This window comes from Chelonus insularis, unplaced genomic scaffold (genome assembly GCF_013357705.1).
Source record: "Chelonus insularis isolate UGA/USDA-ARS -01 unplaced genomic scaffold, ASM1335770v1 contig_3_pilon, whole genome shotgun sequence".
NCBI classification, from domain to species: Eukaryota; Metazoa; Arthropoda; class Insecta; order Hymenoptera; family Braconidae; genus Chelonus; species Chelonus insularis.
Window position 1 is genome coordinate 963,801 of NW_023276556.1, and position 16,503 is coordinate 980,303.

The following is a 16,503-nucleotide window of genomic DNA, read 5'->3' on the forward strand; positions in this document are numbered from 1 at the left end:
GATCTTTGGATAATTACAATTACTTATTTAATTAATATTTATTTGGTGTAAATAGTGCTTCAATCAGCTAATTATATTTATTCTGAACTGTAATTTTCTCTCTCAGTGATGCTTCTCTCATTTGCAGAATAATTGAATAACATTATATAAAATAGCCTAAAGCTACACGATCGACAATTTTTTATGAAATATTTATTTATTACTTTATCTAAAGTTTTATTTAACGTTATGAAAGAAGGCTTATTTATAAACGAATTTTATTTATGAGTAGTTCCTGCAGAATTCAGTAGTATCAGTGATCCAATGATTTTTTGTAATAAAAGCTGTTTTACAAAATGGTAATGAATTTCTTTACATATTAGATAAACTAAATATGAAGATCAAATGTTTTGAAAAAACAATAATTATTAATAAATTTTTTTCCACAATTCAAAAGTATCAAATTTGGATGATATTATTTAATTATTTTTTTTAAATGTTTCTAAATGTGTTTTGATATCATTTTTATGAATATACAATACGGTCTTAGGTATGATTATAAATAATTTTGACAAAATTTCCTTGCTTGAAAAAGTTAAACTGTGTAGAGTTCAATATTCTCAAACCATGTCATAAATCGGATCTTAATATCGATGTAAATATTATCAGTGATATTAAAAAACCACAGGAATCCATTAAATCTTGTAATGACGACGTAAATTTTGAGACTTTTATTATAAATTGAAAATAATTTCTAAAAAAAAATATTAACAAAACGATCTATCGATTTTCATCTTTGACGGCGTAGGTAATATTAAAGAAACTTTAGCTGGTTGTTCGTTGGATCCCTTGATCTAATCTACCTGAATTTATTCTTTTCTTCCCCACTACTTTTCGGCGCCACGGCTAATGTCGCGCGCCAGATGCTGCTGGGTTTCGGTGATCCTTTGGTAGGCGGTGACTTTATCTGCTTTACGAGCGAGTGAGAGAAGCCGATGGAACGGGAGTCCGGGTTCCTAAAGTGGCCAGAAGGTATCCTGAGATAAAATGGTGGATGCGGTGCCTGTGCTTCGAGTAGACCGGTCACCAAAATTATCAACATCCCGCACTTTTAGGTCCGTTAAAGTCGAACAGCTTTCAGCCACAATATTTTGGTCTTAATTAATAAAACAACCCGGTAGAAATAACGATAATATCCAAAACATGTCTTCGCTTGCCATGTGACATCTTTAGGGTATTTTTTCCTTTTCTTTCATCAACAGAAGAATAAATTTCGTAGCTATTTATAACTTGAAACTGTTTTGTAATTCATATAGGATTTTTCTTCAAACTTGTACACTGTTCACCTGCACGGCATCTTTGATGATAAAATGTGCCTTTAAACACTTAACATTTTGTTGTCCATGGGCATATAATCGGAGTAGGCTATGTACCGCTTTCCTTTTTTGGGTAACTTTTTATGTCAGGTAAATGATAATGTACAAGAGTGCACTTCACGTCGGGAAAAATACCTTGTCAACACATGAAGTATTAAAACCGTGACATTTGTTTGTAAGACACCGTCATTTTCAATGGTATTTCAAGATGCTCCGTTTACATCGAAGGTGCAAATGTTGATAATCATCGTTTTAAAGAATTCCTATATACTTTTTTGTCCTTAAATATTTTTCATTTTATCGCTGCTATCTTTTCCTTGGTACTTTAATTCATGTGAGAGCCCTTTATCTCTTTCTTTGAATTTTTTTATTTCATTTTTATTTTATTCTCTTTCTGTTCTTCTTTCAATTGTTTAACGTCCAAACATTATGCTGAAAAAAAAATCATAAATCATAATAACAGGAGAAAAACGTAGTGCTCTTCTTCGTTAGCTTTCTTCTTCTATTGTTCATTTAGTGGTTTTGTTGAATCATATTTTGAAGGAGACACTAAAATTGACTAAAGATGACTAAAGATGAGGAATATTAGAAGAAGAAATAGATCGTTAAAGGAAAAAGGGAACTAAAAATTTGCGGTTTTTCTTGACAGGGGCACCACGTGGGTTCTTCGCCTGCTGTCGATAATTTATATCTCCGAATTTGTAAAGCTTTCAGGAATGGAGGATGCTAAGATCTCTTCAGATACTAGCTAGAGATTGTTAGAGACTTCCATTTTCGTAATTGTATCCGCTTCAGGTTTATTTCCAAAGTGTCTGGGTACCATTTCTCATTGTGAAGAAAGATTTTAGTCAGAAGGAAATAAGGCGTGTGCGGTTTAAGATGACCAAATGTTATATATACATATATATACAAGTAAACAATGAACTAGAAGCTATCGGAAGAAGTGAGAAAGAAACTTGCATTCATAAGATAAAAAAAACAAAAAAAAGTATTTTTATTTTTATCGTTTAAAAGTCGTTCCAATAAATCGACTTATTTCCGGCCAAGTTTCTACAGCTTTACCTTTGCTTACAAATATTTTAGGAAAGGACATAAAGAGAATTACTCACCTTAAAATCAACAAATAGTATGAACGAGAATGAAATGAGATTTTCTAAATATACAAAACTAAAACAGCTTTCACTAGCTTTTCTTTTTTTTCTCCTATTGCAGACTGTGGGCGATCGAACGATTGACATCTTTTAGTTGACAAAATATGTAGCTAGATCTATTGTTAACAGTCTCTATTCATTCTTAAGTCAATGTTCTGTGGTAAGCATCCTGAAGAACACGAATGCGCAATGGCAGGACAACTGCTGCACAATTTCAACAAAGATCTTAAAAGATCTTCGTGGGCGGGTGGCCCATGTTCTCAGTTTAGTCAGTCACAATTGAAAATCTTCCTGGGTGTTTTCCCTTGGTCCTATGATACCACCTTGACTTTCTACCTTTAATGTGGTCTCTTCTTATTGTTCCTTACTTAGAAGACACGCGCGTAAGGTTGTCACCACAGCACGCGTGCGGGAGATCTTATTTTTTCTTTACTTCCTTAGAATCAAATGCAAGTATCACGCAGTGTGCTATTTTACGAAGCAAGCACGAGCCCTTGTAATCGACAGAGTGTCACTAGGAAATGTCCTGCTGCTTGGACACGTGTCCTTCGATGGGTGACATGTTGTATGTATTAACTAGTTACAAGTTACACCATTGGATCTTGGTGACATTTTTGCATCATGTTAATTCAATAGCTGTGTTGCTTGAAACATTAATAACTTTTTTTGTTGTTAGAAACCTTTAGATGTTTACTGACATCCAGCCACTCCTTGTAAAGCTCCACCCTTTGACTTTAATAAGCACTTTCATCAAATTTATCTGACACTGTTTTACATGAACTAACAAGACATGGATGAAAGAGTAGAAACAATAGTTATTATATTGATGTATTTTATTTTAAAAGGTACAATGAGAATACCATCAACTAGAAAAAACATTCTAGTATTCTTTAATTGTATAATTGAATGAAATATTTATTTATTGCTAATAATTGCTAATAAATTGTGAATATTGATTATAATTTCTAGAAAGTAATAGAATATAAATCCGTTTCAAGTTATAGAGTAAATGACAGCGAAACTTTTCTTTAGCAAAAATTAACTTCAATAATACAATCTTATCATACAGAAGGTTTTTTTGATTATCATTAAATAATATAAAATATATTTGTATTAAATTTCTTTTCAAGTAATTTAAAATTTCTTATCGAAAAATCAATGATTCTTCGATATTTATTCATAATGAAAAAATATCAAATAGTGCTGATTCAGTCTGTGGGAATGAAGAAAATAAAAATTTGTATTCTAGTGTAATCACTTCTCCTTGAGAGTAAATATCAATTCCATGAAATTATTAGCTATTGAAAAATTGATGTATGTCTGACTGTCTATATTAACTTCATAATGAATTTCATGATTAAAAAGATAAATCTATTAAGTAGAAATGAAACAATATGCACATTAGGCATTGTTTGAGTGTTGTTACTTTCAGCAATATTTCAAATGTCCAATTCTGAAGGTTGCTAAGAAAACTTGAATATAAATTTATATTCATGACCATCTTTCTATTGTGTAGGCGTTGGAAGTCGCTCAGATGATTTTAACCACAGTTGTAAATGTTAAAAAGAAAATTTCTAAAGGAAAATGTGGACAACTATCAGTTCTATTCATTCCAATTTAAAATAGTGCAAAGTCATTGGTATACCCATTTTCATCATCCATCTCTACACCCACTCATAATAGTCCTCGATCATTCGTGGTGTGAGGTAGTGTATATTTTCTACAAAATTCTTTTACGAAACACTCCCCTTGAACTATCAATTCATTTATAATTTTTGTGAAAAATGGCGTCGAATGTTATAGAAAATGATGGCTTGGAGTGTGTATGCCGCCATTAGGTGGTTGCTGTTAGGCTCTATAAGAGAAGCGGGGGTTTAGGGGAGGATGAAAAATAGAAATTAAGGGTCCGTGAGTTATCGCGGTTGCGTGAGAAGCGATGAGAGAGATAAATCAAACCGCAGCCTCGACCACAATGTTATGATGAAGATGATCATGAATGCAAAAAGGAGCCGTGGTAAATTACTAGATTAATAGTGCGCCACAAATGCATCAACTCATACGATCAAGTGTCTCTACATATACTTGGTGATTGTTATTCATTATTAGAATAAAATTCCCATTTTTTTTTTTTATTTCTCACTAAATTCACTTTAGGATTTATTCTATTGACTTATTTATTTCTCAATCCAAGTTAGGAATAACGATTTAATAAAATGTAATCAACATATGTAAATAAGTTACAAAGCATAACGTGGAGAATCTATATGATCTCATGTTAATAATTTTGTATTATATCTCTTTCTCTTACAAAAGTACTATACAATCTTTTGCGTGACTTTGAGAAGCGAATTATATTTGATTTTATCAAGAAGAGAACGGGTAAATGCGATAAATGGATAATTGACACTCTTCGCAATATTCCTCTTACCATTTATTTACAATTGCATATCACATAAATGCTTCTACTGGAGGTATATATGACTGACTGCATTGATATTACATGGTCTGCAGTGAGTAAAGACAACTTAATGTCGATCAATTTTTTCTTTGTGAGTGTGAACATAATTAAATTGTTAAATACTTTTTTGTAATTTTCTATATGAGTTGGAGGCTAAGTAAAATAAAAAATTATGCATCCTGTGTGGATGTAATGTTTTCTTTTTAATTATCATACTCTATTATGTCTTACTAATGTATGAGATTTAATACAATTAGTGTAAATGGATTGATATCACGCAAAATTATATTCACAGTTCAGTCGAATGGTATTCAATTGTCTGAAAAAAATTATAAATTATTGTAATTTTAATGTATGAGTTATTCCTAACTATTTAATATTGATGGAAACAGTATATTAGCTTTCTTGGAAGCAGCTGGAACTTTTAAAAGTGATTTTGAATTCAATTAATTTGATTAGGATGGAAATAAATTGAGGAATAAATATATTAAATCCGTTCAGTGAGAAATATAATATATAATAGTCTATTTTAATGAATACTAATAATTTAATTTGTTTTTTATATACACTCATTAATACTAGAAATAATTTTTTTGAATACTTCAATAAGTAATTAAGCTTTTACACAATTTATTTTGAATTATTCTATTAATTAATATGAGATGGAAGTACTATAATTTAATGAAAAATGATAAAAAAGTATTTTATATACTTCGATAATTATTTTACCAATTACATTTAATTATTTCTAGGTAAAATAGATTACTAATACACCTTGGATCGCTACAATGATCAATTAATCCATATGAAGTACTTGGTTTCACAGTCACTCCTTGATTAAATGAACGGAAATAAGGATATCATGTCTATGTTTGCCTATACTTTTCTATTGTAATTGAGAAAAACAAATTTAGAATTCACATTGCAGCTAAAGTGATGATACTAAAAGAAAACTGTTGCGGATGCTCCCAGGAATAATTGAGTATTGTATTCTCGAGAACAAAGTCGAATTTGGGTGTGTACAATCATTCTTACCCGTTCCCCTTTTATCGCTCTCCCCATCACAATTCTCTTTTTCCGTATCATTCTAGCTAAATGTACAAGACACATGGCATGTGCGTTTTTGTTATCCCCCACAGGGTGCATTTATCATTTTTTTGTTGTAAAATCTCTACACATTTTTATAATGATGCCCATCAGCCGCTTGAATTCACGTCAAGGAATTTACAAATAGACTTACAAGCTTCTGCTATAGAATAATCAGCTACTGCTGGATGCTATTTTGTTTTCTGCATGATATTATATAAAACGTTGAATTTATTAACCAAATGGTGCGATAACAATGTAAGCTATTTTTACGTATACAAACAGTTTATAAAAAATTGCCAATTTTTATCTATTCCTTTCTTTTATCTTTTGTTTCTTTTCCCTCTTTAACCGCAGTGCGACTTAGGTGGCCACTACGGTGGAACATTTCGCGCTTCGTGAAACTGAAACGAGCGAAACGATCCTGCGAAACAATTACCATGGGTCGCCGACGACTCCGTATCCTTCTATTCTTCTCTCTCTTATTCTCAATATAAGCTCGAGTGCCAAACGAACCTGATTTTCTCCATACCGTTGCTCGACAATAATTTTCTTCGTTAACGCGCCTCCACGAGCAGACTTTACGCGCATCCTTCGTCGTAGTTGCTCGTTATCCTTGCTTCCAACGACTGCGGCTTGGAGTCCTGTGGTTCATTAACTTCCACTGGTCCTTCGGGTTGATCTTAACAACATATACACTTCCATGAATTTTTTTTTACAATAGAATATCCGTTCATTTCCAGTACTCTTGCAGGTGTCGCCCTCTTCTTTATGGACTAAAATAATGAAATTTTATTTATCCAAGTTCTACATCCATTAAACAAATTTATCTTTTTTTAATGGTTTAGTAAAGTATCTGGTATTTCTTGATAAATCGCGCTTTTATTGTTATCCAAAGAATTTTTGTTTTATAAATAAATAATTGGTCAAGGATAATTTTGAAAATATTTGGATAAAAGTGAAGATAGTTTATGGGCATTTTTTTGAAGATAAAAAATTTTTTTAATGAAAATATGTCTTGTATTACTCAATTAAAGGTGAAGATATTCAAACATCAATAGCTTGTTAAAATGTCTGTCTTCCCGTCGGTATTTAGGTAGAAAGCTAGACTACAAAGGAATAGAAAATTTATTTTATGTTTTCCAGTTATTCTAAAAAAAAAAAAATAGATTTTAGATGAAGCCATGTTTTATTATATTTTCAAGACTATTATGCGCCAAAGATATACTTGAGAACAAACTACATATTTATAGCTGATGTTTTGTATTTATTTTGTCTTAATTAATTTAAAAAATAATTTGTAATGTAATTATGGCCATATGTTTTATCATTACAAAATTCCAATAATATTTTTAAGTAAAATTTTAATGAATATGTAATTTACACTTGTGTTTCAATAGAATGTTTTTCATGTTTTCAAGGTAATCAGTTTCAACATGCAAAAACTTTTATTTCATTTTTCTGAAACTAGTGAAGAAAATTAAAGTATTAATTCCACGGTATGGTTTCACCTGGCCTTTCTTATATAAGTTCAAGATGTTAACTAAGACACTGAATGATCAACTGAAGACTTTAATGATGTGTTCTCGCTTTCCTCGCACACATGATGGCTGTAATGAATACGTTCAGTAGTGGCCTGGGGGGAATTAAATTGTCGAAATATCAAGCTAAGAAATAAGAATAAAAAAAAGCAAAACTGAAGCTGTTTGATCATTTATTCAATTATTTTTTTTATACGCATAGGTTTTTTTCACTTTTATGATTATTTTGTGAAGCAAGCATTGGTCCGTGAAGCGTGTTTATTAGCTTATAATTTTCGTATTACAATTCAAATATACGTGTGAAAGTAAAACGTCAGTTCAATAAGTTGAAAGGATGTTCCCGGGTGAAAAGTTTCTCTCCCAAGGGTGTCAAAATCGAAGGGAAAGATGTGTATTCTTCCTTAGTAGAATGACAAGAAGAAAGTAATAACATTTCGACAGAAGAAATCTAGTTTGTTTGAGTCGGCGGATCAATAGAAGGATGTCGCGATGTCGCGAGATAGGATCAAGGATATGAGAAGCCAAGGACTTAGCTGCGAAGACAAGGCAATGTTGAAAAAGATCTAGAAAGACAGACACGCCCCTGTTTGGTTGCGGCAGCCTCTGTCCGCGGTGACATCAATGGATCTTATTCAGAAGCCCCACTGAGGATACAGGATTACCTGGTCCAGGTATATGGCAGCTATTTTCTAGTTTTGACCTAGAACCACGGGATGTGCTTAATAGACCTCGAAGACGAGACTTGTTTGGACGTTTGTGGTAAACAGAGCGACAACGGATGATCTATGTTTTAAATGGGGATGAAAAGAACCGCTTTTCCCGCAAGGACAGGGTGGTCGTCTTGTCAATACTGAAAAGATCTTGAAAATTTCAATCCATGCCTAATTCAACTCCTACCAGAGGTAAAACTAGAGTAGCCCGGTTGATGGTTGACTTTAATAAATTATTCCAAAATACGTGAGAAGGATTAATTGAGGGTGAAGAATTATAGATCATTTGATGAGAGAATCGTGCGAAGAAATAGTGATTAAGCCTTTGCGTTATTTTTTATTTCACTTTTACTGCCGATTTTATTTCTCGTATATAAAATATCATTCATGTTACTATACAAGGTTCTTAGCATAATGATAAAGAATATATAAAGCTTTTCCAGTTGGCCACCCACAGTGGTTTCTGTTGGGCAAAACTGTTCTATATTTTAAAGCCTGTGGCGATATATCTCTTCATAGGACTGATAAACGTCTTATACCTTCACCTGTGCTTTGTTTGTATCTTCTAGTGATCGATGTGCTTGCCATCGTAAACTCAATTATCTTATTCACCTTTTCCTCCCTTTGTCTGAAATTATTGGTTCGCTGACATTATTTATGAAACTACCAACTTTAATCCTATTGTTGCATAACACTGATTATTCCAAAAGCAGTATGGATCCTTTGAAAGTAGAAAAAAAATTCACGATCACTTTTGATGTTCATCCATATGGTTAGAAGGAGTCGGTTAACTAATTTAAAAATTTTCAGGTTCGATAGTTGCCTGTATTGGTTGGAAAAATTTATGTGAATATACCTGTGAATTTTCATGCTCTGAAGTTACATTCATCTAGATTTCACGTAAAAAGAAATTGATGATGTTGGCAGTTTGACTTTAAAGTTAAATAATTTATCATTTATAAATGTACCATAACAATTTAATTTTCAATATCAATTTTTCAATTTAAAAATCTATTTATTAATTGTCTTTCATGCTTCAGAATTCTATGAATTCAATATGTTCTTGTAAAAGAGCTTTGTAAAAAATGAAAAAACATTTTTTAAATTACTTCTGTGCTCACCCACGTGGTGAGAAAAGTCATTCGGGCAATTGCCCAATTTTCAAGCCCAATAGTTCGCGATTGAAAAATGTTTATATGTTTATATCCTGTGAATTTTCATGCTTGAGCATATTACATTCATCTAGATCCTACCTGAAAGGAAGCTGGCGTTACACAAAGCTCAACACTTACATTATTTTGACTTTATGACTAAGGCTGGTTATTCAACAAAAGGATCTTTTTGTTGCCGCGTGTTCCCCGGCGGTATATAGAGAGCTGGACCATACGGCGTGAAAATGGAGAAAGATTAGAACACACACAAGGTTTTAGCTTTTAGACGTCTCGTACCTGTCATTTGGTTGGCGTAGAATTGTTGCCAAGAACTCTCCCTTGATCCTGACTAGTAATCCCAAGTAGTTTCGCCGATTTCTATGGGATCTATATGTTTTCATTCTCCATTTCGACTGCTAAATATACTAAGTTGGTGTAGCCGCCCACCTTGTGTACATATATCATCTAATGCCACCATGTTACCAAACAATTTATTCGATCAAGATTTATGACCTTCTACCACATGAGTATATCGTTGTTGAACTATGGTTCGCTCTTTCTGTTAAATATATTAAGAATTTGCTTGTGTTTGCTATAGATTATAACATCCATGAGAAAAATTTCTAATCGTATTTGTAAAAACGTGGGATAGAGTTTTATTTTTTCGATACAGCAAAGACCTAAAATTTATTCGAATTTTTTCGGAGATAAGGCGATCTTGTACATTTCAATATTTATTTATCTTAAATAAGATTCTTTTCTTAATTCTTATACAATGATCTTTGCAACGATGAAGAAAAATATTTTTATATACATTTTTTAAGAAGAAAAAAGTATTACTATTGGAAAAAAATGAACATTATTTTAATTTTCTACAGGCAATTGACTTTCTGACCTTTTGATTAAAATTTATTTTAATTTTCTCTTTAAAGATCTACGCTTCACTTGAATTCTTCGTAATCATAAAATCATGGTGATTAGGATCATTGAAAAGATTTTATTAAAAAATAATGTTATTAAGAAATTATCTTTTTATTTATATAAATATCCTTACGAAAGATTAATTTAATCAGATAACGTAAATACAAATAATTTTTTATTCATAAGAATTGAATAGACATTGAAGTCAAATTCAAGAAAGTGGAATTTTTCATGTGAAAATATTTACTAAACCGTATGATTAGCTTTCACGCTGCTAAAAACTAAAAAGCAATGCAGCAAAATTTACGCTTCACCAAAAGTTATTTATAACAAAAGTTTGTATTCACAATAGGATTTATAAGTACTTATATCGTATTTATTTTGAATTTCCTAATAATAACAAATAGTTGAGAATCAATAATGAAGTTTGCAAAATTTACATGTTGTATGTTAAGATAAAAATCAATCAAAGAATCTTATGAGGAGATAATAAAATTATTAGAAAGTACACTTTATTTTAACTATCTTGTGTAAAATTGATTTAATTTATTGGCTTTCGAGTACAATAATGAAAAATTATGATTAATTACGTGGTCAAAGTGTTGAGAGAGAACGATGGAAAAGGTTACAAAATTTATAAGATGTCCACCGCAATTTAACGAGAATTTACTGACAGGATCACTCACAGTTTTAATGCTCACTGAACCAACCACTTTTAGAGTTCCTCCATCATCAAGTAGTAAGAATGAATTTTCTAATGCAATTTTTGATTTAGCGGCTGCAGAAGAGAAAGAAGGAACTGTTAAAGTTAAAAGTTCTAAGACAGGTAAGTTCATAATTAACCTCACAAAGAATTTCAATTAAAAAATTTTTTCCCAATTATTTCATCTTTATTTTATGGAGTATCTTTCAACATTCACTCATGCATCATTTACTTTCGAATGACATTGAGATGACAAAGAATAATTATCATTATATTGTATTTCAATAATTTTCTAAGACTAATTTTTTATTTTAGGTTAATTATACCAGTTAAAAAAATTTGCAAATTGTGGAATAATTTTAAAATTCAAGTAAGTTTATGCTTATAAAAGCATAAATAAAAAATCTATATTAATGGTATAATTGTGCAATTCTACTATTAATATTATACTTATATATTATCAATATTGTAGGAGCAAGTTATCACTTTATACTAATATTTTACTCATTTTATTACAGTGGGATCTGAAGTTCCAGAATCTTATCGATCATCTGAAACATATAGATCACCTGGGCCTCGTAGATCAACTGAATCTCAATCATCTTCAAGAAGATCATCAGGATTCAAACAGAGATTATCTCAATTATTATGCTTATCAGGGGAGCCTGAAGATTTAAATCCTGTTGATATTGAAGAAGGGGTGGAGTTCAATGAATATAATCAACATGATAGAGGAAATGAACAAAATGCATATCTTGGATCGGAAGAGTCCAAATTAAGTTCTGCTGATGTATTAGAAAATAATCGTCTATCAAAATTATCTCCAAGAAAAACAAACGAAAGTATTTTTGATGATGAAGATGAAGATGAAGAAGAAGATGATGAAGCAGTGGAAGATGAAGAAGGATATGAACAAGATGTTAGGTTGTCATCGAAATTATCCGAACGAGAACAGATATTAAGTCAAATTGGCAGCGTGAGAAGTAGTTTGAGACATTCAAGAGAACATGAAAAAGATCAAAGGTCAAGAGTTATTAGTGATTTAAGGAGTATTCTTCAAAATGATATTGACAATGATAGTAGAAAACAGTCGAAAGTTTCTAAAATTAGCGATCCAAGAAGTATTACTTCACGATCTTCAAAAAAATCAGAAGAACCAGTATTTTGGGGTGTTGATGTCGACGAAGATTATTCTGATGGACGAAAATCAAAGTTATCATATAATGAAGCAAAAATGATGACAATAGATGAAATAGAAAGAGCGATTCAACGATCTAGGAAATCCAGAGTATCTGACAATAGACTGAAACCAAGTTTTATTTCTGATAAAGATCCACGATCATCGAAATTATCTGAAAGAGAGTACAAAAAATTAAATGAAGTTGGAAGTATTAAAAGTAGCGTGAGACCATCAAAAATTTCTAGCCAAGAGCAAAGATCAAACACTAGTAGCGATTTAAAGAAGAGTTTTGACAAAAATAGTCTTTCGATTGATAGTAGAAAACAATCCAAAGTACCTTCAGATAAATTTGATGATGTAAATCTTTCTCAACGTCGTCGGTCATCAAGAGAACCTCAAATTGATCCCAAAACAAATGTAGTTGTGGATAAAACAAGTATTATCACTCGACAATCAAAAATATCAGAAAGAGATGGTGAATCGAATATCATAGATGAAGAAAGTGTTATTCGAAGATTATCTAAAAAACCAGCAGATTCTTTAAAATTGAGTTTAGATAATGATAAACTATATTTGATTTCTGAAGATGATGGAAGACGATATTCTGATGAACGAAAATCTCGAGAATCAAGCAAAGAAGCTAGATTAAGTAGAAAAAGTGCAGAGACTGGTAGCAAACGATCATCAAAAAAGTCAGGAAGTGGCGTAAAGATAAGTTTAATTGATGATAGATTTGATTATAAGCCCGAAACACGTGTGAGCGTTGATGAAAAAAGATATGATGAAGGACGAAGATCTGAAGAATCGATAAAAGAAGGTAGATTGAGTAGAATTACTAAAGAGAGTGTAAGTAGAAAATCATCAAGAAGGTCCGAGAAATCAAGAGACGGATTAAAATCAAGCATAGTTGATGAAAGTTTTGACTACACATCAAGATCAAGTTTTCCTTCAGATGAAGAGAGACGTTCCGACATACAAAAATCACAGGAATCATTACGGGAGCCGAAGATAAGTAGAATTCATGAATCAATTACAAGCAAACGGTCATCAAAACGATCTCAAGGAGATCGAAAATCACTTTTTGTTGATAATTTTGACAGCAAACGAGTTTCGAAATTATCAGACAGTGAACATAAATGGATTAGTGATGATTCAGACAGTGAACATATGAGGCAATCAGTTGAATTTGTGAAGAGACCATCAAGTATTTTTTCTAGATCGAGAAATGCAAGTAAACAGCAGTCAATTGATTTAGAAAAAGGAGTAAGAACAACTTTACTAGACGATTTAGATGCTAAGAGGTATAGTGGAAGAGCTGATTCTCGAGTTTCTCGAATGGATAGGCCAAGATCGGTATTTGAAGATACTGATATTATGGATCAGACGACGCACAGAGTGAGTGATTTAGAGAGACAATTAATATTAGATCCAAGATCGTTAAAGTCTCCAACTCGATCATTAAAATCAGAAGCAAGACCTACAGATATTATGGATCAGACGACCTTGAGGGTGAGTGATTTATCAAGAAAATTAAAATCACATGCACAATCGAGTCAAGCTGGAAGGGAAGATATAGTACAACGGCCATCTTCATCAACACGTGCATCCTGTCATTACTCTCCAAAGCATTCATTTAAATCAGAAGTTGCAAAAGAGTATTACGCAGCACCAATTGATAAAGTATCCGATCGAAAGAGTAAAAGTTGGAAACATGAGATACCGAGTTGTTCAATGAAATGTTCGAATCCATCAAGACTTCAGGATGGAAAAGTTCAAAAGAAATGTCAACGTCAGAGGCGAGTCTTTTGTTTCTTGGCTGAAGATTTTGTACAAGGATTTTTCTGACCTCCTCAAAAATTTCTTTAGTATTAGGATTGACTTCTGTACGCGTCGGAGAGCTGCTAAGCCGCCGCCACCATCAGCTGCTGAGCAATTTGTTTTAAATATGGGGAATAGTCTGAAAGCAATGAAGGAAGAAACTTTTCCAGTCATTCGACAAAAGGCAAGGAATGCTATGGACAGCTTAAAATCGATAAGTAAACTTAAACTACCAAAGTCATGTAAATGTCCTGAAAGAGTCGACAATGTACATGTTATCAAAGGAAAAACTCATCGTGAAAAAGTGAAAAAACCTCAACTGTGTAAGTGTGATGATAATCCTTTAAGATTCACAACTAAAGGTAGCCAGCTTCCTATTTGTGGCTGTACACCACCTGAACATTTACGTGATGAAAGTGATTGAATAATTTATTCCTTAACGTACTTGTTATAAAAGTTTAAACATAAATATGATTTATTCACGTTGGTTATTTATTGTCGTACAAGTATTTAAAGTTTTTTGATTTAACATTTTCTATTGTCACTCATAATTGTAATTTACAATCTAACTTTTTATTCTAGAGATTTTTAGGACCATTAAATACTACCCGGAAATAAAATAAAACAGTCTGTCGTTTAGTATCCACGTTTGCAAAGATATTTTATTGGCAGTGAACATTTTTATTACTCTCTTCTTTGTGGTATTCGGAGCGCAGGTTTATTATACGTGTATTTCATAAGTACCTGTTGCCGTAAAAAAATTTTTTCTAGAGCGGAAAAAATAAAATTTTACGAAAAAAATTTTTCAATTATTTCTTTATTACGTTTTGTTTATTTATGAGACTTCATTATATTAAAATTAATCTAGGTTATTCAGCTATGTTTCCTATAACTAGCTGAGAGTTTCAACATACTACTCATTTTTAAATATTCAATCATTTTTTCAACATCACAAACATTTAATCAGTGATAATTCTAGTCTTTTAAATTATTTTAACTATCTTGAGAAACTACTGACCTTTGACAATATTTATAATAAAAATTCTTAAAATAATGATTAAAAAATAATCGGGGACATCAACAGCTTTGTAAACATTGTTTCCAATACTCAACAAGTATTATAAAATGTTTGTACTCACGTTTATTGCAATGACTGTGGTTAGTATCTAGTAATAATTTAAAAAAATAATCTTAAACGTTTCTTCATAATCCTAACCTTGGACAACATCAACAAACGTAGTCTATATGACAAAACAATTTCAAGGTATTGATATCTCAGTAAATACTATTTTCTATATTAAATATGGTTTATCTAATTACGTATTCTAAACAGAAATATTTGAATAATGAGTTCAAAGGAAAAATAGATAGATCAAGAAATAGACGCCTCAAAGAAGACCAGTTTTTAGAATGAAAAAAAATATGTATAACATTATTTTATTTTTTTTTTTTAACATTATTGCTTCTTTATTAGTTTATTTATTTTATTAACAGAATTGTTATTTATTGTCAAAACATTCAAAAAAAGTTGATTTTTTAAAAATGACAGTAATAATTTTGTGCGTATACAATAACTCTGTACTCTTAAGAGTAATAATTTTCTGTTAAGTTATCTTCCATCACCGCTTGAGATATTCACTACAAAAATTACCACAAATTTTGGATGAAGGTACTTGAAAAAAATTTTCCGTAAAGTAATTGTTAGTTATGTTCCAAATTACTCCGTTTACTTCATCTCCATGATCCGTTGGAGGTTTATGTGGGCGCATATACACCCACTTGTATCATATCATACCAGGTTGTGTATAAAAGCAAATTGATCTTTAGTCCTTCAGGCAAAAGGCATATTCTAATGAAAATGTAGTTATCGATGACATATAATATTTTTGTAACTTGTAAACAGTAACATAAATAATTATTTGTTTCTTTTTTTTTTTGTTTTTTAGTAATTGTTACTTTATTCTCCTAAGGTCGGGCTCATCTTCCACTCATTTCTTTATAATTGCCAGCGCAGTTGGATGTTAAACGTCGAGTAGAGGTTTAAGGTTAATGTGTGCGGCCTCGTTTGTCATGTGAATAATAAATTGTGTTAGATTTCTCAGAGTTACAAACGCACGCAAGGGTCGGGAAGACTCAGAGCTTTTGTATTTTTGGTCGCATGTCAATAGCCTTCTTCATAGGATCTAGATAGAGATAGATTACTTCAATGATAATCATATCATACATAATAATTATGTAAGAATATTTTTCAGAGTCAATTAATGTCTTTCAACGATATTGTTTGAAAATGTCTTATGAACAATTCAAATTGTTTCTGCTCTGTTGCTTCTATAATGATTGTTGAAATATACTTTTTTGATATTATCTAATATTTTTGAATAATACAAACATTTCTGTATTTTCATTTCTGATAATAAAACATTAGTTGA

The 16,503-nt window shown here is 31.4% G+C and overlaps 1 protein-coding gene across 1 annotated transcript; it reads left to right on the forward strand.

Annotated features, from left to right (window-relative positions):
- The first annotated feature begins 10,952 nt into the window (after nucleotides 1–10,952).
- LOC118068299 (titin homolog) lies at nucleotides 10,953–14,101 on the forward strand. Its single transcript, XM_035085598.1, has 3 exons — nucleotides 10,953–11,199; nucleotides 11,392–11,446; nucleotides 11,595–14,101. Coding segments are annotated over exons 2-3 (2,508 nt in total). The 5' UTR covers nucleotides 10,953–11,199; nucleotides 11,392–11,445.
- Nucleotides 14,102–16,503: the final 2,402 nt, after the last annotated feature.